This window comes from Salpingoeca rosetta (assembly GCF_000188695.1).
Source record: "Salpingoeca rosetta unplaced genomic scaffold supercont1.20, whole genome shotgun sequence".
Lineage (NCBI taxonomy): Eukaryota > Choanoflagellata > Craspedida > Salpingoecidae > Salpingoeca > Salpingoeca rosetta.
Genome location: NW_004754914.1, coordinates 624,798 through 647,416, shown reverse-complemented (window position 1 = coordinate 647,416; position 22,619 = coordinate 624,798). Strand labels below are relative to the sequence as shown.

Genomic DNA, 22,619 nt, shown 5'->3' with positions numbered 1-22,619 from the left:
AGAAGGGGAGGAAATTCAATGAAGTAACACGCATCACATCAGTGTGGCACAACTGCGAAAAAAGCCAATAACTAACGTAAGCTGGCTGCCAGCGAGAACACACACACACACACACACACACACACACACACACACACACACAGTCGTAACGTTCCGCGCAGCAGCATCACCAGCAGCATCATCATCATCGTCATCCTTGTCAGGTCCTCTTTGCGTGTCTCGGGCGCGGAGGTGTGTGGATGCGAAGACCAGTGCTGCCGTTGCTGTGCACCTTGCGCTTTCGCAAAGAAGGAGGGGTTGTAGCAGCCACACCCACATCAGCCACACCCACAGCACCACCACGACCAAGAGCACGATGACGATCACCACCACCGTTGAGGTTGGCATCGCTTTGGCCGCCGTTGTTGCAGTGGCCATCACCATAGGCGGCAGTCGACACGGTCGTCGCGCCACCACCACCGCCACGCACGGCTGTGGGGGCAGCAGAGCTTGCATGGGAAGGGCGGGCAACTCGAAGGTACACCACAGCGCCGCCAACTGCCACCGTGCACACCAACAGCAGCGCGCACAGTGCAAGCGCCGTCGCCACAACCACCAGCGACTCCAACCGGTGCACGTCCGCGCGCAGCAGCAACACATCTGCATGCAGGCTCATGACGTCATGTCGCGTGCTGCTTGCGTCATCGCGCAGCGTGCGAACAGCGGATGTCAGGTCTTGCTCAAGCCGGCGCGTGCGCTGCGACAGCTGATTCAGGTACGTGTCTGTCAGCGACGTGTCCCGCTCCAGCTCCGCAATCCGCGCCCGCAAGTGCGTCATAAACGAGGCGGTTTTGGAGCGGGAGGTGAATGAACCAACACCAGCAGTGGGCGCGCCGGCACCACCGCCACTTGCCGGTGTTGGTGCTGCCGTCGTTGTCGTGTCGGCCGTGTTGGCTGTCTTGTGCACATTGGGAGCTGGACTTGTTGCGTTCCTGTGGGTCTGGTCAGTCGTGTGCGTGGCGTTGGCATGTGCAGTGGCGTTGTCGGCGCTGGTGGCTGCGCTCGCATGGACACTGCCGCCCACGGCAACGGGCTGTTCGTCTGATGACCTGCTGCTGCGGCCAGACCGCTGATCATCCCTGCTGCTGTTGCTGGTGCCATTGTTGGTGGTTGTGCTGGTCGTCGTTGTTGCTGCGTCGGGTGCCTTGTGGCGGCGGTGGAGCTGCACGGGTACCGTTGGCAGGCCACCAGCCATCGTGCACCTGTCGGTGCGGCATTGCGCGGAAGACCGCGCCATCCCCACGCTGATCATGTTGACCGTGTTGGTCATGTTGAGTTGTGGACACTGCCACCACCACCACCACAGCTGCTCCGACCCTCGTGCGCCTGTCCGTCCTTGCGGCGATGGAGACGCAGCAGAGCGACCTGCACTCTCGTGCGTGCCGTCGCTGCTACTTTCATCATCGTTGGTGCTCGCGCTGGCCCTTGTGTCACCGCTGCCGTTCCTCTGCTCACCATCAGATGCACCATCATGGGCAGCAGCATCAGTGGTAGTTGTTGTGGGAGTGGCGGTTGTTGTTGTTGTGTGTTGCGGGCGCCCAGCACGCCCCGCCTTGGGCAGGCAGCCCCACCGCACCGCTGCGCACGCGTTACACGGCAGCGTCCGGGTTGGCCGCAATGGCGAAGATGATGAGGTGAGCGCTGCCGTGGCCGTGGCCGTCCGTTGTGGGGATGACCGCGTGTGCTGCGGCGGCCTGCTGGCGTGCGGTGCAGCTGCGTCACCCGACGATGCACGGCCAGCAGTGTCTTGGGCCACTGCATCCGACGGCTGTTGACGACTGCTCGAAAGAGCGCCAACCGCGTCATCTCCATCTGCACTGACGGGCGCGCTGACCTGAGGCGGCTGCTGTTGCTGTTCGCGGTGGGGGTGAATGCCGTCGGGGTTGGTGTCCGCATCAGGACTGCTGGCATCCTCTTCGCTGGGGGTCGACGTGTCAGGCACAGCTCGTGTGGGTGTGTCACCGCGCACCACCGACCCGGATGCATCTGACAATGACGACGATTGTACTGGTGGCGATGGCCGTGAGCTCGCTGTGCTGGGTGATGCATCTGCTGTTGCCTCAACCGAGTTCGACCCAACGTGCTCCTGCTCAGGTGACGGCGCCTTGGGCGATGACGGTGCACCCGCTCCCTCCTTGTGCTGCTGGTGCTGCTCGTGCTGCGGCGTGTTTTCATCTCCTCCTTCCGCCTGTGCTGATGCGTGCGGTTTGCCCTGGGAAAGAGACACAAGGCGGGCAGCGACCTTAGAGAGGCCACCGGAGGCACGACCTTCACCAGCGCCACTATGATCACCACCACCACCACCATCACCATCACCCTCAATAGCGGCAGCATCGCCCGAGGCGGGGTCCGTGGTGGTGTCCTGGCTGTGCGGTGCTGCGGCAAGAGCATCATCAACAGCGTCTTCGTCGCGGCCGTCCAGCTCTGCGGGTTCCCGAGAGCGCTGCGCCGGCGCTTCGTCTTTCGATGACACTGTGGAGGAAGAAGAGGATGAGGACCGTGGCGCTGGCGACCGCGCAGGCGTGCCCGCATTTTCGGCGCTATCAGGCCCACCGTTGCTGTCGCCGCCCGCCTGAGCCTTCGTGCCCGCGGCCACGGCAGCGCTTCCACGACCGCCGTCAGTGCTGTCGTCGGCAATGCGTGCAGATGCTGCAACAACATCACGGGCGCGGATCGCAAACTCGTCATCTGGGTTGGCATCAACCGTATCTTCATCATCCTCACCCTGGCCAGCAGCAGGAACGGTATCAGCGGCGTGCGTTGAAGGAGGTGGCACATGATCACCCTCACCTGCACTGCTGTGACCGCCGTCTGCAGCATCAGCAACACGCCCACTTGACGGTGCTACCTGCTCCGCGTTGCCTCCCTCACCATCACCACCACCACCATCACTGCCAGCCCGCGTCTCAGCGCCGCCCCGTATCAGCGACGAGTCTCGCGCGTCCCGCGTGTCTCCAGCTGTGTTGGGCGGTGGTGCCGGTGACGGCGACGGCGATTGATTTGGTGCTGATGTTGTGCCATCCTCATGATCAGGAGTGGTGGTTGGGACTGCTTGGTTGTGTTTCTCCGCACTGTCGCCAGCACCTGTCGCGCCATCATCATCATCATCATCAGCAGCAGCATGATTGCCGTGTTTGTGCATGTCACCTTCATCGTCCTCATTCTCACCATCAACAGACACAATAAATCCCACCCCACGTCGCTGCTGCTGCTGCTGCTGCTGCTGTGGGTCTCGTGCATCGTCAGTTGCACCAGCTGATGTTGATGATGATGATGATGATGATGATGACGGTGGTGTTGCTGTGCTCTCGTTCTCTGCTTGCGTGGCTTCGTGCGATGCAGCCTCCAGTGATGACGGTTTCGTGTCATTCAGCGCAGACGTAGGCAAACAACCCTCTTCCTGGGTGCTGCTGCCTTGCGTATGATCGGTACCATCCACATGCATTCCTCGACCGTCAGCGCCATCACCACGCCCAGCGGTCTCCTCTTGCTCTCGAGCAGCGCGCATGTGGTCGGGTTGGTCGTGTTGTTGCCCTTGCTGCTGGCGCTGCTGCTCCTGTTGCCGTTCGCTTGCATTCCCGTCACGACCATCCACGGCGCTGTGGGTGTCGATGTGGGTGTCGGAAGTGGGCTTCACATCTGCGGGCATGTCAGTGTTCATGGGTGTGCTTGCGCCCACATCCTCCATGCTCCTGCTGTCGCTGGCAGTGCTCGAGGCGCCACCTGCATTGTGCGCTTCCTCCTCCTGTTGGTGTTGCTGGTGGTGTTGCTGGTGGTGTTGCTGGTGGTGTTGCTGTTGTTGTGGCTGTTGTTGTGGCTGCTGTACTTCACCCTTCTCCTCCTCCTCTTCCTCGTCGTCATCATAAGCCGAGTCCACCTCCACCACCATCGCCGGCGGTGACGACCCGCGCATGCGGTCATCGTCTGACGCCCACAGCAGCTGCCCAACCAGTCGCGCCCCTTGCATCACCGTGCCTGCAGGCAATCCGAGCGAGGCGCGAGGTGAGAGGAGACATATTATTCATGTTAAGGGGGTTGCTGTGCCTGCAAGGCTGGCACACGTGAACAACAAAACAGGCAGAAACAAAAAAAAAAAAACACACACACACAAAACAAACAACCAAACAAAACAAACAACCATCATCATACTTGCACACACACACACACACAAACACACACACACATACAAGCATGTGAGCTTACGGGCCAGCGAGGATGTGTGGGCTGCATTGGTTTGCTGGCTACTGGCGCCATCTGCATTGTTCTCATCCAAGCCATTTGGCTCGCCCTGCGCCTGTCCACACATACACACGCACGTATGTAATCGGTCATGCGCGTTAGAAGTGAACGTGAACAGATGGTAGACACGAGGCCGATGACGATACACTGAAAGGAAGCGAGGGGAAGGTCGTGTGTGTGTGTGTGTGTATGTGTGTGTGTGTGTGTGTGTGTGTGTGTGTGTGTGTGTGTGTGTGCACAAGAGGGCGCCTGTTGCGCGATTGAGATCATCCATACCCGCAAGAAGTTGAACTCCTGAATCATGGTCACACCGCGGCACGTCACCACGCTGTGTAGACGTGTGTGTTTGTGTGTGTTGGGGGGGGGGGTGTTGGCACAGGGGCAAGTGCATCCGCGTTTCGGTGAGAGCAGGACAGGGTGTGCAATCCAATGTGCACAAGAAGCAATGCCAGACACACACACACACACACCCTCTCTGTCTCACACACTCACACACACACGCACTCACACACACACACACACACACACACACACACGCACTCACTCACACATTCACACTCACACTCACACACACACACACACACACACACACTCTCTCTCTCTCTCTCTCCACATACATCCATGCATGCATGCACGCACGAAAGATGTACCTGAGGGGACAATAAAACTCCGAGCCGTAGTGCTCTGTGACGTGGAAGCGAACAAACTTGGCAAACTGCTGGCTCTCCACCTGGAACTTTTGTATCGACCGCACATCCTGTTGCGTGCGCACGTGCGTGATATCAAGGGACGTGAGAATTACACCAGCAACGAACAGAGTAAACCGAGGTTGAATTGCGACAAAACGAAACAGGTGTGCAAATCCGTTGTATATGTGTGCCTGCATGCACTGTTCCCGCGCAACACGACAACACACACACACACACACACACACACACGACACATATGCGTATGCGTGCACAACAGCCGACAAAGTGACCTTGAGGTGGAGGGTGCCGATGTGCTCCCACTCCTCTGTTGGGTAGTGCTCGGACGCGCTAACTTCAACCGTCTTGGCAATGGAGGAGAAGAGCTCAAAGTTGGCAATGGTGATCTGCTGCAGCAGCACGTGGTCGCACAGCTCCACGATAAACCACGTGTCCGCCTTGCACGGCACCATCAGGTATGAGTCGCGGTTTGAGCTCAGCACCGCCGAAGCCTTCTTGATGTCCGGACTCGCAGCTACCATCTGCACCACACACACACACACACACACACACACACACACACACACACACACACACACACACACACACACACACACACACACGCACACACACACACACACACACATCGCAGGAGCAAGGAACACGCGACACGTTCAGTGCGTGAGTGTGTGAGTTGCCGACACTGGCATGGCATCATGCACATGCGAAAGAGCTGCATTAACTGCAGCAGCGGCGGGTGGCGATGGCGGTACCTGGGCGCCGCAGTCGTCGGACGCATAATTGGCGCGCAAATGATCCCCAGATGGCGGCACTGTCGAGGAACAAACAGCATTGCGAGAGTACGAACACGGCATGAGCAACAGCATCACCGGATTGAGGCACAGAACACACACACACACACACAAGCGCCAGACACGGAGGCAGACTCACGCACACACGCACACTCACGCACACGCACGCATGCGCAGACATAGAGACGCACGGACACACAGAACCTTGCCTCCCCCCCCCCCCACACACACACAGACATGCGCACACACGCAGAGCTGTACTTGCATGCAACATCAAAGGCTACGCGGCGTACCGTGAGTGACGTCGTAGTCATGGCCTCGAACAAAGTCGCGCCATTCATCAAAGGTGAGCGTGTCGTCCACCGTGCTGGCTAGATCGCCATCCACGGTTTCCCGCATGAGGCTGCTGGGCTCCATCTCCAACGCATGCGCCAGTAGCGATGAATACATTGATGAGGGCGGCGGCGGTCCTCGATCCAGCAGCCACGGCACGGCTGCAGTGCCGGTTGCGCTGCAGTTGTGTTGTGTGGCTGGCGTTGTGCAACGCGGTGAAAGATCGTTCGACGGCTTGGCCTGAAGCTGGGGGCGTTGCGAGCTGGGAAACCCGAGGACCAACACCATCAGCACCACAGCCACTGACGCCTTGTCATAACGTCGGTATCCAAGAAGGTACGCCATCATCTTCAACAACAGCCCCTTGGTCAATTGTTTGTCTCTCTCTCTCTCTCTCCCTGCGCGCGCGTGCATGAAGTGATGAGGTGGTGCGTGCCAACGAACAGGGAACAGAACCAGTGTGAATGTATGCGCGCCAAGATGCGGACAGGCAAGCAAACAATGACACAAAAAAAAAGAAAGGAGAGGAAGCAAGACAGGAAGTGGAGTTGAAGGGGCTGCTCAACTTGCTCTCCAACGAGCTGGAGATAGCCCATCAACGAAGAGCAAAGCACGAGGCAGCCCTGGCTGCTGCTCCTCCTCGCCACCACACCGCCACGTACGCCGCGGCACACAACAGCAGACAACGTTGCTGTCTGTTTTTCCGCGTCAGCAGCTGAGTTGTGGGGCTTACCGGATGGCCGATGATTAAATGAAAACATACACGGAAAATCTACATCTTTTACCAACCGATATTTAGATGAAGATATCCATCATTTGTCGCAACCTCAATCTGGAGCTCCACAAGCAGCACCATTCACCACCACACGCCCTTGTTGAGTTGCTCCCCATATTGATGATGATGAGCCCACGTACTGTGCTTGTGGCGCTGGCTGTGCTGGCGTGCCTTGCCTGCTCCGCATTGGCTTCCCAACCCATGCTCGCATGGTCGCAGGATGAGTGAGTTATGTGGTTTGTGCGTGTGAGCGGTGTGTGTGTGTGTTGTGGTTGTTGTTGTGTGTGTGTGTTGGTTGTTGTTGTTTGTGTGTGTGTGTGTTGAGTTTGGTGTTTGTCGTGACTGTGGCGAGCTGCTCTTGTGAGGCTTGTTGATTGTTTGATCGTTTCAGGTCACAGCACACACACACACACGCACACACACGCATGCATACACGCACACAATGCTCACATCATACAACGCTCACATCGTTCACGTGATCATCGTCGTCGTCGTCGTCGTCAGGAGCTTGGCGTCGTTGAACGTGGCAGATGCCGCCACCTCAGAGCAGCTCGTTGCCTCCTTTATGCAGCCCAAGGCAGCCACCGAGCGCGTTTCCCTCATCTTCGTGCAACAAGACGTATGTGTTGTGACCTGTCTGTATGCAAGCCAAGTGAAGCGTCACCAACCAACCCACCAACCAACCAACCATCAAACCAACCAACCAAGCTGCCGTGCACTGCGCTAACAACACCGTAATGTTTTTTCTTTTTGGTCACTCACTCGCCTTGTCCATCATGCGTGCAGGTGACCGTTGAGGACCTCACCACCTTCTCTCAGAGCACAGAAGAGACACCTTTCCTTCAGGTGAGCCGCACACTGTGTGGTGGTGCTCGTCGCTTGGGCTTGCGATTGGATGATGCAAACTTGTGATGCATACGCTTAAGGCTGCGGTCCCCCCGCTCGTTCTCACCACCGTCATCGCATGCCCTGTTTGCTGTTTTGCATGGGAGCAGAAGGCACACGCTGGCGCCTCTTCCCGCGCCTTCGCCCAAGCACCCACTCCTCTCTCGAACAGGTACGCTTGCTCCTGGTTTGTGGTCGTGGTCGCTCATGCGGTAGCCGGTGGAGAGCAATACGGTTGTTCTCTTGACTGCAGTAAGCGTGTTCTCCTGACTGCGATGATTATGGGGTCCTTTGCCACCACTCATGCATTTTTTGTTTGTCTTGGACCACTCTCTGTCCATCGTGCTTCACTCGCGCCAACAGCGACCTGCTGGCTCTCGTGAACGAGGCTGAGTCATCCATCGTTCTCGATGCTGCAGGTGCGTGTGTGTGTGTGTGTGTGTGTGTGTGTGCGTGCGTGTGTGATCGAGCGCGTGGTTACGCGAGTTGTTTTGGTGGAACCAAGTCTCGCGATTCAGCTCAACCTTTGAATGTCACTGCTTCCTGTCTGGATTCCTTGCAGATGTTACCGCCGAGGCTGTGCAGGGCAGTGCTGTTGTTGTTGTCCGCCTTCCCAGCCGCGCCTCCTGCAACATGCTCACCACAGGTGCGCACCCTCTTTTGCTCTGTGTGTGTTTGTGTGTGCATTCCGTGCTCCAAATTAGCCGAACCTGCCAGCTCATCCACGTGCCACGCGTCTCTCCCTCCTTCCAATGTGCTCTCCCTCGTATGCGTGTGTGTGCATAGACGCGACAGTAGAGTCGATTGTGTCCACCGTTGACGCCGCCGTTGACGCCCCGATGACCGTCGCCTTTCTCGGCACCACCCCCACCACCGTACGCGTTGCGTGTGTGTGTGTGTGTGTGTGCGCGCGTGTGTGTGTGTGTGTGTGTGTGTGTGTGGGTGTGTGTGTGTGGGTGTGTGTGCGATTCTCTGCTTTCTGCTGTTCTTCTTCATCCACCTGCCTCTCCTCTCACGTGACCCTCTGCCAATGATACGCCCCCCCACCCATCACTGCACGACAGATGGCAGCCCGTCCCCGCGCCCGCCGCTCCGCCGCCGTGCCCTCCATCGCCCAGCAGCGCCTCAGCCTCCTCCCAGGTCAGCAACCACACATACACACATACTCACATATACACACACATACACACACATGACACACAAACACAACTGTTTTCGCAGCTGTGTTTTGCGTTTACGTTGAGGGTGAGAGGAACCTGCTGAACCAAGCACCATCACTCACGTCAACTACACCCACGTCCAACTCACGTCCACAACACAACACAACACAACACAACACAACCCCCTGGTGCAGAGCCGACCTATGTTGCGTCTCGCCCTGAGCAGCGTCACGAGGTTGCCCTGCAGTGGTTCAGCATCCCCATCCTCTCTGGCGTGATTGTGGGCCTGTTGTTTGTGTTCACCATCATTGTTGGGTCGTGTGGGCTCCTTGTCACGCAGACGCCCGAGCAGTGGCCCGATGCAGCCCACGACAAGAACCTAGACGTGCCCCAGTAAACGCTTCCTTCCACCCACCACCCCGAGGACTGAAGGAGAAGCGCACACCATGCAGAGCGAGTGGAGTGCGAGAGTGAGTGGAGTGCGAGAGTGAGACAGAACACACACACACACACACACACACACACACACACACACACACACACACACACACACACACACACACACACACACACACACACACACACACACACACACACACACACACAAGACATTGGCGATTGTATGGTATCTTTAGTAGATTTTCCGTACACACGTGGTTTTTGTTTGGCCTGAGAGAAGACAAGTCGCAAACGATGGCGCACCTGGAGATGGACGACGTGTTGAGCGCAGTCGAGCTGCCCGGTGAGGCACACACCCGCAATGAGCAAACCCACGTGGCAGCGCTGCTCCCCACGCACTCCATACAATCACACAAACACACGTGAAAGCAAGCAAATGTGCAAAAAACTCACACTAATTGTCTCCTCCATTGACAATCATCAGGTCCACTTGACAGGGAGGCACTCGCACAGCTGAGCACAGAGGAGCAGGCAAAGTAAGACGCGGTGTTGCGACGCTGCTGCGTTGCGAGCTGTATTGCGATGTGTGACCTTTGCGGCGTGTACACGTGGTGTGACCTTTGCGGTGTGCATGTGCAGCCACTCGGCCGCCCTTCTCTGCTCCGTCAAAACACAGCTCACCGCTCCTCACCTTGCTGATGCTCTTGTTTCTCGAACCAGCGTGGTCGCGTCCTTGACTGATCGCAACGTCTTCCTCGCACAACACATGAGCACTCTCATCGATCACATTGTCAACCCAGGTGTGTGGCAACAGACCAACTGTATGCGATCCTGTGTGTATGTGTGTAGTGCGTGTGCGCGTTGTGCGTGGATGTGCGTTGCGCGCGCGCGTGTGTGTGCATGGGTTTTTGGATGTGCGCACGTCCACGTGATGCATGCGTATTGACTCCTCCGTTGCCTAACGTCCTGCATACCACACGCTCACTCATTTCGCCGTGCACTACTCCATTTCCCTCCGCTTTCTGATGCAGCGCAAAGACAATCACAGCAGCAGCAACAACAACAACAACAACAGCAGCATCAAGGACAGCCACAAGTTCAGCGCGACTGGCCTCGTCTAATCAGGGTCAGCTGCTGTGGGTTTGTTTGTCGGGGAGATGGGGCAGGCATATCGCTTCTGGTCGGCCCTTTCAATCTGTGCCCATTTTGACGTCCCGTGCGATTGCTGTGAGTATCTACATCCCCCATCACCGTCATCGCAGCGCTTACAACATGCGTACCTGCTCGTGCTGTGTTCAGGCGTTGCAAACAGACCCAACGCAGCCGCTGGAGCAGCAGTACGAGGACTTTGGCCTGTGGCGGGCCGTGCAGCGTGCCTCCGATCGCGCTGTCAAGAACACAAAGAAGGCGCTCAAGTCTACACAGCAAGCACAGGCACAGCACGAGCAACAGGTGCATGGCAGTACGCCACTAGCTGCCGTTTTGCCGTGCTCTTGCTGCCCGTTGCGACTACCCACCCGTGCTCCGTGTGCTTCCACCCGTGCTCTGTGTCCACTACCTCTTTTCAGCGCCTCACCTTATCGTCCACTCCCAACACACACACACACACACACACACACACACACACACACACACACACACACACACACACACACACACACACACACACGCACTCCCACATACCTGGCCAAAAGGCAACTGGTGAGCAGGGTGGCCACAACAGCAACGACGATGCCAATGACGGCGATGACGACGACGATGAGAAGGAGCGGGAGTCGCTGCGCGACCTCCTCGTGCAGTCGTACGGCGACGAAATGGCAAAGCTGCAGACGGTGCGGTTGTGTGGCTGTTTTTTGTTGAGTGTGTTTGTTCGTGTTGTGTGTGTGTGTTTGCTTGTTTGCTTGTTTGCTGGGTCTTGATTGTTTTGGTTCATTTGCTGTGTGGTTGGTTGATGGTTCGTTGGCACGAATACCACGATCATCTCATGGCGATGCAACTTGACACCACCACATGTTGATTGAGCAGGATTCGAAGCTGAAGCGCCACCACATTCCGCTGCTCATCAACACGCTGGATATGGGCATGGGTCTCCTGACAGACGAGGAGAAGGCCATGCTGGCATCGTCATGATGATGATGATGATGGCGATGATGATGATGATGATGATGATGATGGTGGTGGTGGTGGTGGTGATGATGATGATTGTTCTTGCTGCTGCTGCTGCTGCTGCTGCTGCTGCTGCTGCTGCTGCTGCTGCTGCTGCTGCTGTTGAGAGGACCAACACTGCTCGTGTACATGCTTTTCCTTGTTAAGTCTTGAGCAATCCACTGCAAGCTCTCCTCCATTTGTGTGCGTGTATGTGTTGACGCAGACATCACGCTGGCTCAACATGACCGAAAACGTCTTTCCTCGCGCTCTCCTCTGTAGGTTGCCGACACATTAAACCGTAATCGCCCCACGACGTTCATTTCTTCCCTCACAGTGTTTGATTGGAGCACTGTGAACAGCACAGCACATGGTACACCACAGAGTATGGCTACACCCAGGAAATCAACAAGTGCACAACAACCTCAACACAACAGCAGTTAGCACGCAAGCAGGCGGTAAATGTTGCAACGTTTATGCGGCAAGCAAGTCAGCACAACCAACCCAACACAACCACACAAAGCAGCAAGTAATGTCTCACACTCGAAGCAAGCACAGGGCAACAGCAGTCACGCCCCTTCTTGCTGGGCTGCTCGGTAACACATGTCACATCACCACAACAGCACATTTCACGTCACAGTAACAGCTCAAAACCGGGTCAAGCGAAACTTGGCACATAATGTAACATCAGTCCATATGAACAACACACACACACACACACACACACACACATACACACATACACACACATACACACACACACCCTCTGTACAAAAATCAAATAGAGCATGTGACACACTGGGGTGATGATGAAGATGAAGATGATGAAGTAATCATAATAGCACCCGTGACGACTGATAAGAACACAAAGCAACTAATAGGAACGAGTTGCTGCGAAAGTCGTGGCGACAACAACAGCGACAACAGCAACAGCAACGACAGCAACAGCAGCAGCAAGTGTCATTGTCAGCTTCACGGTGTCGTCTATCGCTTGGCCAGGCTGATGGATGTGACGGTGGTGTGATCCCCTGCTACCGTTCCAATATCGCTCAGCAGCGCGCACTGCACGGGCGATGATGGCGACGCCACCCACGCGTACACACCCGCACATGTGTCATCCGCAACGCACGCCGCCATGCACTCCAGCGCAGAAGCACCCGCATGTGTAACAATCACAGCACCACCACCATCACCACCATCACTGCTGCTGCTGCTGCTCGGTGCTGTTGAGAACTGGCGGGAGAGGGATGTGGCCACGGCGCCGCCCGTGAACCGCAACTCAAACTCCGGACGCACGTCGCCAAACACATCCACAACCGTCTCTCCCTCACGAATCAGGCGGAGGCTGGCAGACACACCGGATGTTGGCACGAACGCGGGCGATGCAAGGGCGTTGGTGGCTGGACCAAGCATCCGACACGAAACGTCGTTGACTGCGGCAATCGTGGCGCTGCTGCTGCTGCTGCTGCTGCTGCCACTGTCCGCAAAGCTCGTGCTTGCAGGCACGACATACACGCGAGCGCATGTGGCTGGGTTGGCCCTGCACCAGTTGAGGCATGCTGCGAGCGTGCTGTCAAGCGACTCGTGTGTGACGACGCCGTTGCTGCTGCCGTCATCGGCGAGCACCGAATCGAAGCGAAGGCCCTGCGCATATGTTGGGAGGGCACCCACCGCCTCCACCGCCCATGACGTCAGGTCGTGGTGGCCAAATGTACTCGTCACAGCAGCGTGCACGGCGCTCGGGTGGTTGCTCTTGCGGCGCAGGCTGACAGACACAAACGACGTGTGCATGCCGCCATCATCGCCAACAGCCGACAGCACATGGCAGCGAAGCGTGTCTGCCGTGTCGGGGACAACAAACAGAAACACGCCCGCACAGTCCTCCCGCGCATCGCACTCGTGCACGCAATCATCTGCATTGGCCACATCCACAGCCTTGATAACAGGCTTCACGTTGATGGCGGTGGTGAACGCAAGGCCATCCCCCACAGCGCCCGTGTGCACGTACTCGTACGCAGGTGAGGTCGTCATGAACTCGGGGCGCTTCCAGTCGTCAGTCGAGGATGAGCCACCACCACCACCACCGTTGTTGTTGTTGTTGTTCTCTGTCGGCGGCACAGCGGTGGTCACGCCTGGTGCTGGCGGTTGTGTCTCCGGCTCAACGTCGCCCTCAAACTTACCGCCATCGCCACCGCTTGGAGCCTTGACTGCCTCATCGTCGGATGGCACAGGCGCACCGGCAACAATGGCATCATCGTCGTCGTCGTCGTTGTTGCGTCCGCTCGTGGTCACGCGGCGAAGGCTGAGGCTTTGGAATGTGGAGGGCGCACCGGACCACAAATCCCCGTGGTGGGCGAGCGCACGGCAGACGAGCACACCGCCCTGCGTGTACAGGAACACGCCCTTGCACGTGTCGCCGTAGTTGATGCATGCTTGCGTGCAGGCACCGGTGGTGGGCACCTGCACAATGAAGAGCAGATGGGCGGCGTCAAACGCCGTCGTGAACTGCTGTGGCGGGGATGTGGACCCGAGGTCCGCCCCAATGAACACAATGGCAAAGTCCGGATCCGGAAACTCAAACGGCCACGACGGGACTGCGCTGGTGGTGTGTCCTGGCGGCAGGGCGGTGGAGGGTGTTGGTGGAACGGTGTTTCCATCGTACTCGCTGGTAGGCTCCCATGTTGTCCACGCCGTGCTGGAGTATGTGGACGACGATGTCGATGTCCATGTTGTGGAGGAACTGAATCCATCGTCAGGTGTTGTTGTTGTTGGTGGCGGGGGTGGAGCTGTTGTGGTTGGGAATGGTGTCGTGCTCAGCGGCTTGTTGCCTGTGCAGACGTGTGTTTGAGGAGGGGGAGGGGCAGAGGATGTGAGAAGATGAACAGGGGATGCAGTGCTGCATGATTGCTCTTGTCACGACGGCAACTGCCCACACAACGTGTCGGACCAACCACAATGGACAGAGACGGGCAGACGGACACACACACACACAGACACACACAGACACACACACAGACACACACACACACAGACACACACACAGAATGTGTGCACTCCTAACCACAACACCACAAGACCACCACCACCACCATCGCCACCACCACTTGGGCGAGAAACGCACATGACATGTCGAAGGAAAAGGCAGTGAGTGGGCAGGCGACGGAGATAAAGTGTGCTTCAATGTCTGCCGGACATGCAACAGCGGGTGCAAACGCAGTCGCAACATCTGTGCGCGCATCAAGCGAAGCCCCTGCACGTGTGCCCAATGTAGGTTGTGGACATGGTGCATGCATGCGTGTGTGTGTGTGTGTGCGTGAGAATGTGTGTGTGTGCGTGAGTATGTGTGTGTGTGTCAGAATGGATGCGGGTAAGTGAGAGTGGGTCAGTACATGGACGTGGATGTGCGAAAAAGTTGTGCGTGCATGTGCGCGTTTGGAAAACAACATTCGTGTTGTGTTGGCTGTATGATGGTGACCACATGTTGACAGCCTGTGAGCACATCCAACAACAGCAGCGACACCAAGGCGGCAGCAACACGCCTATCCGCACTAACCGAGAGCAGCGATGCGCCAGCGGTTGGCGGTGTAATACAGAATGTACGCATTGTCCAGTCTGCGCACAGAACAGATGACAGAGCGTGTGTGTGTGTGTGTGTGTGTGTGTGTGTGTGTGTGTGTGTGTGTGTGTGTGTGTGTGTGTGTGTGTGTGTGTGCGAATGGGATGAGATGAGAGGAAGGAATGGATTACGGGAACAGACGGTGTGTTGGTTTCCAGCATGCATCTGTGTGTCAACACAAACATTCCCACACCCTGCACACACCACACGCACACGCACGCACGCACCTGACGTAGACGGGAAGAAACTGCTCCTGGTGGGAGTACGCGTACACGCCAGCATACATCTGTCCGGATGACGAGGATGTGGACAGCGTCAACTTGTGGTAGCAGCACAAGTCTGGCGCGGGAGTGCAGTGTGGTGGGCGTATATGTGCGTGTGTGAGTGGTATGAGGGAGGTTCACCGTAATTTCAACACTCGACAGAGCAGCAGCTTCACCACATGCAAAGATTTACAGCAAGAATCAAACTTATTTGTGCCATCCCCCCCCCCAACATACACATAACACACAACACACGCAGGCATATAGGCATAGAACACACACACACACACACATAACGCACACACACATACACAACACACAAATACACCCACAGAGCATGCCCTCACCTCGTGCGTCTGGATCAAAGATGGAGGAGGAGAACGAGACGACTTCAGGGTGGGCGGCAGAAACGACGTTGGTGTCGACCTGAACATGCAGTGTCATGTCCTCGTACAGGCGGCGGTGGTTGTAGTTGACGGAGAACACGAGCGTGGGCGTGCGCTTGATAATCTGCGACGCAACCTGCAGCCCATATCCATCCATGACCGTTACCGTGGCCTGATACAGCACATGGCGATTGCGACGATGGTGATTGTGAGAGTTGTGACGGTGAGTGTTGCGTCCATACAAGCAAACAGGAACGCAGCATTCACTTAAGGGGCTGTATACATGAGCGCAACGAGAGCACACACACACACACACACACACACACACACACACGCACACACACACACACACACACGCGCACGCAACGCATACCTGGTCCATGGCAACACCGGGCCAGTGGAAGGAGAAGAGGTTGGAGTGGGGCAGGGCAGTGTACGGCAGCCAGCCGTGTGGCGGCCAGGCAACCCACGAGTCTGCAGATGCACTGGAGGGGGTGGCGGGGTGCTGCAGCAGAAGAACCGTCAGCTCTTGTCCGCACTGGCACGTCGTGCCCACACCTGCGGCGCACAACACGCAGCAGCATGGTGCATGTATGCGTGTGCATGCGTGTGTGTGTGTGTGTGTGTGTGTGTGTGTGTGTGTGCATGCGTGTGCATGTGAGAGGGTGCAAAGGTGAGTGGACAAGAATCATGGGATGCCAACTCACTAGCGCGCACAAATCGCACTCACCAAAGCTCTGGAGATCCTGGCTCAGAAGCATGGAGCGTACCCTGTTGACGACCATCAAGCATGCAGCAGATACCAATGGTAAGACGGCACACATCATACACAACGAGTGCACAGAAATTCCAACCACACACACACACACACACACACACGCACGCACGCACACACGCACACACAACCAAACCCACGTGGTGCCGTCGCCGGTGTTGAAGATGCTGTCCAGGGCGAGCGCGCCAGAGTCTCCCTTCACTTGGACGGATGTCTGTGTCGCCGACAACTCCTGTTGGCCAGCATGGATGGGGTGGGTGGTGCACACAGCAGCGCTGAAGGTAAGAATTTGCAACAAACGTGAAATACGCAGCACACACATACGTACACACACAGAGAGGCACACACACAGAGGCACACACACAGAGAGGCACACACACACACACAGAGGCACACACGCAGACGCTCACCCACAGAGGCACACACACACACACACACAGAGGCACACACGCAGACGCTCACACACACACACATACACATCACAACACACCGTGATGGTGATGCCGTCGCCGGCAGCGGCTGGCGCTGATTCGGCAGCAGACTGAGCGTCTGCCATGAGCTGCGCGTTGTACGCAATGGGCTGCATCTCCGCCCATCTGCGGTAAAAGTTGAGGCGACTGAGCGCGTGGTTGGTGATGGCAAAGGTGTCGAGGTTTTGCGCACAGTCCTTGTGCTCTGCAGGTGATGGCGCTGTGAACAGCAGTCGGTGATACGCGGACGCGCCATTACGCGACCATCCAGATTGTGCGACAGCCACCCCGGCCATCAACAAGCACGCGACGAACATCAACATGCTGACACGCTGTCGGCAATGATGCATGGTGGCTATGCTGATGTTTTGTTTGTTCGTACTTTCGTGTGGATTGTGTGTGTGTGTGTGTTATGGCTTGTGTGTGTGTGTGTGTGTGTGTGCTTTCGTGTGGATTGTGTGTGTGTGTGTGTTGTGGCTTGTGTTTGTTTTGTGTGCTGTAAGCTGCTGGTGCTAGGTGCTATCAAGTGGCGTGAGGCTGGTGCTGCTGGTGCTGGTGTGAATTTGCTTGCGCAGGGGTGTGGCCGACCACCTCCGGGTGGAAGGTACCACAAGGCTGTGCGGAGCAAACGGATGAACAGGCGAGTGCTGCTGCTGGGCGGTGTCGTTGGCTTCACTCGATCTGCAGCGCGGCGTGGGATCGATGATGAAGAGACAGGTGCAGAGAGGTGACGGAGAGCAAAGGAAGGGGACGGAGAGAAAATGGAAACACACTTTTCGGCCGTGCTTGGTATTTGCTGAAGTTGCGCGTCAACCAGCAAGAGCCCCTCACCAGCAATGCCACCATGCATCCCTTCTCTGCCGCTGCTTTGCCAAGCCAGTGATCCGCAAGGAAGCAGCACGCATCACGACAGTGGAGGCATGCGAACACGCATTGCTGTTGATTCGAAACGCGCGCCGTCGCAAAGGAACGGAAATCACCATAAAACATGGCAAATCCTCCACACTTGCCATTTCTCAGTTTGTGCTGTCGTGTAGGCAAGTTGGGGGCCTTCTTTGCGATGGACGACAGTCGCGGTGGCAGTGGCGGTGGCGGTGGCGGCGATGCTGATGCGGCAAAGGCTCGGTTTGGGCAAGGGTTGAAGGACTTGATTGAGCCAGCCATTACCACCATCGACAATCATGTACAGGCCACTCAAAAGTCGCAAGAATCCCTCCGGGTTGCCCTCGATCAGCTCCACCAAGGTGAGTCTGTGTTGTGTTGTGTTGTGTCTTGTTTGTTTATGTCTGTCTGTCTGTCTGTCTGTCTGTATGTGTGTCTGTCTGTGTGTCTGTCTGTCTGTCTGTATGTCTGTCTGTATGTCTGTCTGTCTGTCTGTCTGTCGCTCTGATTGACCGTCTCGTTTATTTCTGTGTTGGTTGAGGTGTCGCTTACAATCATCAAACCCTCACACGACTTGCTCTTTCACTTGACAGAGTTGACACGCTTTCGGCAGCTGGAAGGGAGTGCCGTGGACATTGACGCTTACTTGCGCAAACTGCTCGAAGCTAGGCAAAATGTCAACAAAACCAACGGCATCCTCGAACAAGTGCAGGTCTGTGCGTGTGTGTGTGTGTGTGTGCGTGCGTGTGTGTGTGTGTACGTTTGTGTATACGTGTGTGTGTGTGCATATGCTTGCTTGCGTGAACACACACAGTCCTGCCCTCACTGCAACCACTCTCCTGATGCACACTCTTCTTCCTTTCCCTCCTTCCCTCATCTCCCCTCCCCTCCTTTTCCTCTCTCGTCTTTCTCTCATAATCCTCTCCCCATCTCCCTCTCATCATCCTCTCCCCATCTCCCTCTCATCTTCCCCCACAGGTTCGAACAAATCGGATGATGCGCAGTGTGGACAAGGTGACTGCCGGGATGGGCAAGACACACGAGCGCCTGGTGGCGCAACGGGAGAAGCTGGAGCGGCTGTCAATCACGGGCCCAAGCATGCCCCCACCCGTGGTCGGCGGCAGCCAATCCGCCCAGGCGACGCAAGACCACCCGGCACAAGCAGCACAGGGCGCTCAACATGAAGAGACAGATGCAGCAGACAAAGAACAGCAGCAGAAGGAAGAACAAGAAGAGAAACGCGAAGAGGAGGATGACGACGAGGAAGAGGATGCGGAACATGATGAGCGAGAAGAATCTGACAAGGCAATGGCGACAGACGATGATGAAGGCAAGCAGGAGGACAAGGGTGAAGAAGACAGCGCAGACAGTGCCGAAGGAAAGACAACTGAACCCGGGCAAGAAGCCAGCACATGAGTGGCCGTCGTGGTGGTAGTAGTGGTGATATTGGTGGTTGGTGATAGTAGTTGTCGTACATCTTCACGTGTGTGTGTGTGTGTGTGTGTGTGTGTGTGTGTGTGTGTGTGTGTGTGTGTGTGTGTGTGTGTGCGTGTGTGTGCGTGTGTGTGTGTGTGTGAATGGAGCCGGGAGGTTGGGGCTTGTGGGAAAACATTGTTACGAGGACATCCCGCACAACTGCGGTGGGGGTGCTTGAGCTTTGCAACGAAAACCGTCATTGCAATGGATGACATGTCCCAATACACAGTCGTTTAGTCATATTCTGTGCTTCAACGAGCAACACCACGCACAACTGAGCCAAAGCGTGAATCAAATCAACACACTTTATGCAAAGCGCAAGCGACAAAGATGCGCTTGCACCCATGTTCGTAGTCCATCACCTGTGCACCAACCCATATCGTTAGCCCCACACCACGCAACACAATCCCACCAGCACACGTGTAGCACAACCCATTCCATCGCACGTCACCTCGGCTGATGCGCGCCTCTGTTTGACGACAGCCCCATGAGGTGCCTGAACATGAACCGCGCACGCGAGTGCGAGATGTGCCTCATGCACAGCGCACGCACGTGGCCCTCGCGTATCACCCCCGTCCGCACGAGCGCCCGCCCATGGCTGTTCACGACCACATCCTCGCCGCCACTGCCCCTGCCCGTGCTGGTAGCGGTCGTATCTGCTGTTGCAGCAGGTGTGGTTGTCGTGTGGCCATGTGTGGTTCCGTTCGCCCGCGCGCCATTCTGCATTGCTGTGCCGCCTCCACTACCGCTGCTGCTGCTGCTGCTGTCATAGTTCATGTTGCCGCTGGGGGCGTTGGCTGTCGTTCCGTTGCCTGCAGGCAACGACTGCGCCTGCTGCCCATCGCGGCACTGCTGTTGCAGGTGCATGAGCTCGCCTGCGGCCAGGACGTCCGTGTCGAGCATGGCGCCCTCCATCAACGCGTGCTGCAGCGGGCGCCACGCAGCAGGAACCTACAGGGAAGCAGGTAGGAGGGGAGGAGATTTATGTTTTATGTTTGATGTTTTATGTGTGTGTGTGTGTGTTTGTGACGCCATGGAGTAAACTACCACATCCTCCGCATCACCCTCCTCCAAGTCCACCAGGACCACCACCTTCCCCCCCCCCATCCCGTCCCTGCATCGACCGGCCGTTACCTTGACGGATCTGCGGGCGCGTCGCCTTGCCTTCGAGAGGAGATCGAGCAGGTACTCCTGCAGGGCGAGGGCGAGCGCAGTGATGACCGACGCCTCCACCTGCGCTGCGTCGCCGAGGACGGCCGGCACCAGGCGGTCGATGTACGGCTGCAGGTCCGCGTCCCCAAACAGCAGCCGGTCCTGCTCTCACGGGGGGGGGGGTGGTGGTGGCAGTGGTGAGCATGGAGAGCGAGTTTGCGTTGCACACACACACACACACACGCACACGCGAACACACACACGCGAACACACACACACACACAGATACACACAGATACACACACACACGCACACGCACGCACGCACGCACGCATGCACTTTGATGCAAGCACACACACTCAGGTGGAAACAAGCCTGCAGGCACAACAACAAAAAACGCCAAAGCAACGAACCACACGGTCCCTGCGCATGTGTTGTCCAATCAACTGCTGGTGCGACAGCAAGTTCTGCTCCTCCTCATCCTCGTTCACGCCGGCCACATCCAACAGATCTTTCTCTTCGTCCTTGTCCTCCTCCTTCTTTTTCCTGTCACGGCAACACGCCACGTGCAGGTAGGTGTGCATGTGTGTGCATGTGTGCATGTGTGTGTGTTGCGTGCATGTGTGTGTGTGTGTGTGTGTTAAATGAGTGCAATCAGGATCAGCCGCGTACTCACACACTTGAACACACTTGTTCACATCTGCACACATGCACTCACACATCTGCATGCACACTTGTTCACATCCGCACACATGCACGCGCACATCTGCATGCACAGCACGTGTTGTCACGTACGCGCCAGGTTTCTTCGGTTTTGCTCGCGGTTTTGCCGGCGTCTCTGCAATGCGATGACGGTACACATGCAATGTCGTTGTGGTGGTGATGGTGGTGGTTGTGATGTGAGTTGGGCATCAACCTCGTCCATGAACCAACACAGAGTACCGAGTCTCACAACCAAGACTTGTGAAACAAAACCAGAGCGACATCACACACACGCACACACACGCACACACACACACACACACACACACACGCACGCACACACATGCACGCACGCACGCACGCACGCACGCACGCACGCACGCACGCACTTGCTCCTGGTTTGCGCGGGCGGCCAATGGGGCGTTTCCCCGGCGTTTTCTTCGCTCGCTTCTCATCCCCATCGCCAGCAGTTGCCGATGCCCTACGCTTCCCACCCGCCTTCCCGCCTGCCCCTGCTGCTGCCGTGGTTGACGCTGATGATGATGGTGTGCTCTGTTTTGTTGGCTTCGTGGGCAGCTTTGGCGGTGCTGTTGTGCCCTGGGGCGCTGGTGTGGACACCTTTGCAGCCTGTTGCGCCTGTAGATACTTGGCAATATCATCCACACTCTGCAGGAAGCGGGAGGGGGAGTGGTTGTGCGTGTTTGCATGCATGTGGACAGTGTGGATGGCGTGAGTGAGGGGGAGACAAAAGATGGTGGGGCGCGCACTCCGCTCAAGGCATATTAACACACACACACACACACACACACACACACACACACACACACACACACACACACACACACACACACACACGCATACACACACACACTTTCCCTCTGGTAGGTACCTTCAGATCTTGCGCAGCGAGGTGGAAAATGCTTTTGCCAAAGCGAGTCATTGGTCCGGACTTGGGCTTCTTGAGGGCCTGCAAGAGCTGTGCCTCAAAGTCCTTGTACGTGTAGCGACGTGCCGATGTCATGCCCGGTGTTCGCGGAGACGAGGCCACGTGCGGTGACGGTGGCGGCGGGTGGCCTGTGCGTGGGTACATGCCCCTACCTGGCGTGGGTGTATGAGGGAATCGAGGCATGCCGCCAGGCGCAGGCGACGCCAATGTCGGCGGCATACCGGGCATGCGCGGCATGGTGTGTGGCGTGGCTGCTGCTGTTCTTGGCGTCGAAACCGGTGGCATTGGCCTCGTTGGAGGCGGCATACCCGGGGATTGCGCCGGCATGGAGCCGGGTGGACGTGGCGGCGGCGCTCCATGCGGCATCGCTGATGACGGAGCCGTGGTCGTCGTTGTGGGCGCTGCTGGTGGTCGTGGTGGCTCTGCCATGTTTGGTGGTGCTGGGTGTTATCTTTGGTTGGTGGTTGCTGAAAATTAT

General features: G+C 57.1%; 6 protein-coding genes across 6 annotated transcripts; 3 read left to right on the top strand and 3 right to left on the bottom strand.

The window, feature by feature from the left end:
* Positions 1–97: 97 nt before the first annotated feature.
* PTSG_07636 (uncharacterized protein) lies at positions 98–6,193 on the bottom strand (the record flags this gene model as incomplete). The annotated part of the gene is made up of 7 exons (XM_004991376.1): positions 98–4,014; positions 4,243–4,333; positions 4,555–4,606; positions 4,929–5,035; positions 5,258–5,506; positions 5,738–5,796; positions 6,070–6,193. The coding sequence occupies 7 exons, from the start codon at positions 6,191–6,193 to the stop codon at positions 200–202; spliced, it is 4,497 nt and encodes a 1,498-aa protein (XP_004991433.1). The 3' UTR covers positions 98–199.
* A 717-nt stretch (positions 6,194–6,910) lies between these two features.
* Positions 6,911–9,373, top strand: PTSG_07635 (uncharacterized protein). The gene is made up of 9 exons (XM_004991375.1): positions 6,911–7,108; positions 7,389–7,503; positions 7,671–7,730; positions 7,880–7,941; positions 8,133–8,188; positions 8,332–8,415; positions 8,556–8,644; positions 8,834–8,909; positions 9,124–9,373. The coding sequence occupies exons 1-9, from the start codon at positions 7,005–7,007 to the stop codon at positions 9,324–9,326; spliced, it is 849 nt and encodes a 282-aa protein (XP_004991432.1). The 5' UTR covers positions 6,911–7,004; the 3' UTR covers positions 9,327–9,373.
* Positions 9,374–9,576: 203 nt separating this feature from the next.
* PTSG_07634 (uncharacterized protein) lies at positions 9,577–11,576 on the top strand. The gene is made up of 7 exons (XM_004991374.1): positions 9,577–9,671; positions 9,813–9,864; positions 10,049–10,128; positions 10,360–10,454; positions 10,628–10,780; positions 11,023–11,160; positions 11,354–11,576. The coding sequence occupies exons 1-7, from the start codon at positions 9,623–9,625 to the stop codon at positions 11,456–11,458; spliced, it is 672 nt and encodes a 223-aa protein (XP_004991431.1). The 5' UTR covers positions 9,577–9,622; the 3' UTR covers positions 11,459–11,576.
* A 603-nt stretch (positions 11,577–12,179) lies between these two features.
* On the bottom strand, positions 12,180–17,279 carry PTSG_07633 (uncharacterized protein; the record flags this gene model as incomplete). Its single annotated transcript, XM_004991373.1, has 9 exons — positions 12,180–14,301; positions 14,595–14,723; positions 15,027–15,085; positions 15,317–15,428; positions 15,700–15,910; positions 16,112–16,296; positions 16,469–16,509; positions 16,654–16,745; positions 17,004–17,279. 9 exons carry the CDS (start codon positions 17,277–17,279, stop codon positions 12,458–12,460), a joined length of 2,949 nt encoding a protein of 982 aa, XP_004991430.1. The 3' UTR covers positions 12,180–12,457.
* A 764-nt stretch (positions 17,280–18,043) lies between these two features.
* Positions 18,044–19,374, top strand: PTSG_07632 (uncharacterized protein; the record flags this gene model as incomplete). Its single annotated transcript, XM_004991372.1, has 3 exons — positions 18,044–18,227; positions 18,459–18,577; positions 18,844–19,374. 3 exons carry the CDS (start codon positions 18,044–18,046, stop codon positions 19,279–19,281), a joined length of 741 nt encoding a protein of 246 aa, XP_004991429.1. The 3' UTR covers positions 19,282–19,374.
* A 310-nt stretch (positions 19,375–19,684) lies between these two features.
* On the bottom strand, positions 19,685–22,611 carry PTSG_07631 (uncharacterized protein). Its single transcript, XM_004991371.1, has 6 exons — positions 22,085–22,611; positions 21,585–21,861; positions 21,289–21,331; positions 20,907–21,039; positions 20,476–20,655; positions 19,685–20,292 (listed from the first exon to the last, which is right to left on the bottom strand). Exons 1-6 carry the CDS (start codon positions 22,568–22,570, stop codon positions 19,789–19,791), a joined length of 1,623 nt encoding a protein of 540 aa, XP_004991428.1. The 5' UTR covers positions 22,571–22,611; the 3' UTR covers positions 19,685–19,788.
* Positions 22,612–22,619: the final 8 nt, after the last annotated feature.

Coding starts and splice junctions, on each gene's coding strand:
- PTSG_07635 (XM_004991375.1), top strand. CDS start 7,005: ATGATGATGAGCCCACGTACTGTGCTTGTGGCGCTGGCTGTGCTGGCG. Junction 7,109..7,388: donor CTCGCATGGTCGCAGGATGA/GTGAGTTATGTG, acceptor CGTCGTCGTCAG/GAGCTTGGCGTCGTTGAACG. Junction 7,731..7,879: donor AAGAGACACCTTTCCTTCAG/GTGAGCCGCACA, acceptor GCATGGGAGCAG/AAGGCACACGCTGGCGCCTC.
- PTSG_07634 (XM_004991374.1), top strand. CDS start 9,623: ATGGCGCACCTGGAGATGGACGACGTGTTGAGCGCAGTCGAGCTGCCC. Junction 9,865..10,048: donor AGCACAGAGGAGCAGGCAAA/GTAAGACGCGGT, acceptor TTCTCGAACCAG/CGTGGTCGCGTCCTTGACTG. Junction 10,781..11,022: donor AGGCACAGCACGAGCAACAG/GTGCATGGCAGT, acceptor CCTGGCCAAAAG/GCAACTGGTGAGCAGGGTGG.
- PTSG_07631 (XM_004991371.1), bottom strand. CDS start 22,570: ATGGCAGAGCCACCACGACCACCAGCAGCGCCCACAACGACGACCACG. Junction 21,862..22,084: donor TCGCTGCGCAAGATCTGAAG/GTACCTACCAGA, acceptor CGCTTCCTGCAG/AGTGTGGATGATATTGCCAA. Junction 20,293..20,475: donor GCGCCCGCAGATCCGTCAAG/GTAACGGCCGGT, acceptor GCTTCCCTGTAG/GTTCCTGCTGCGTGGCGCCC.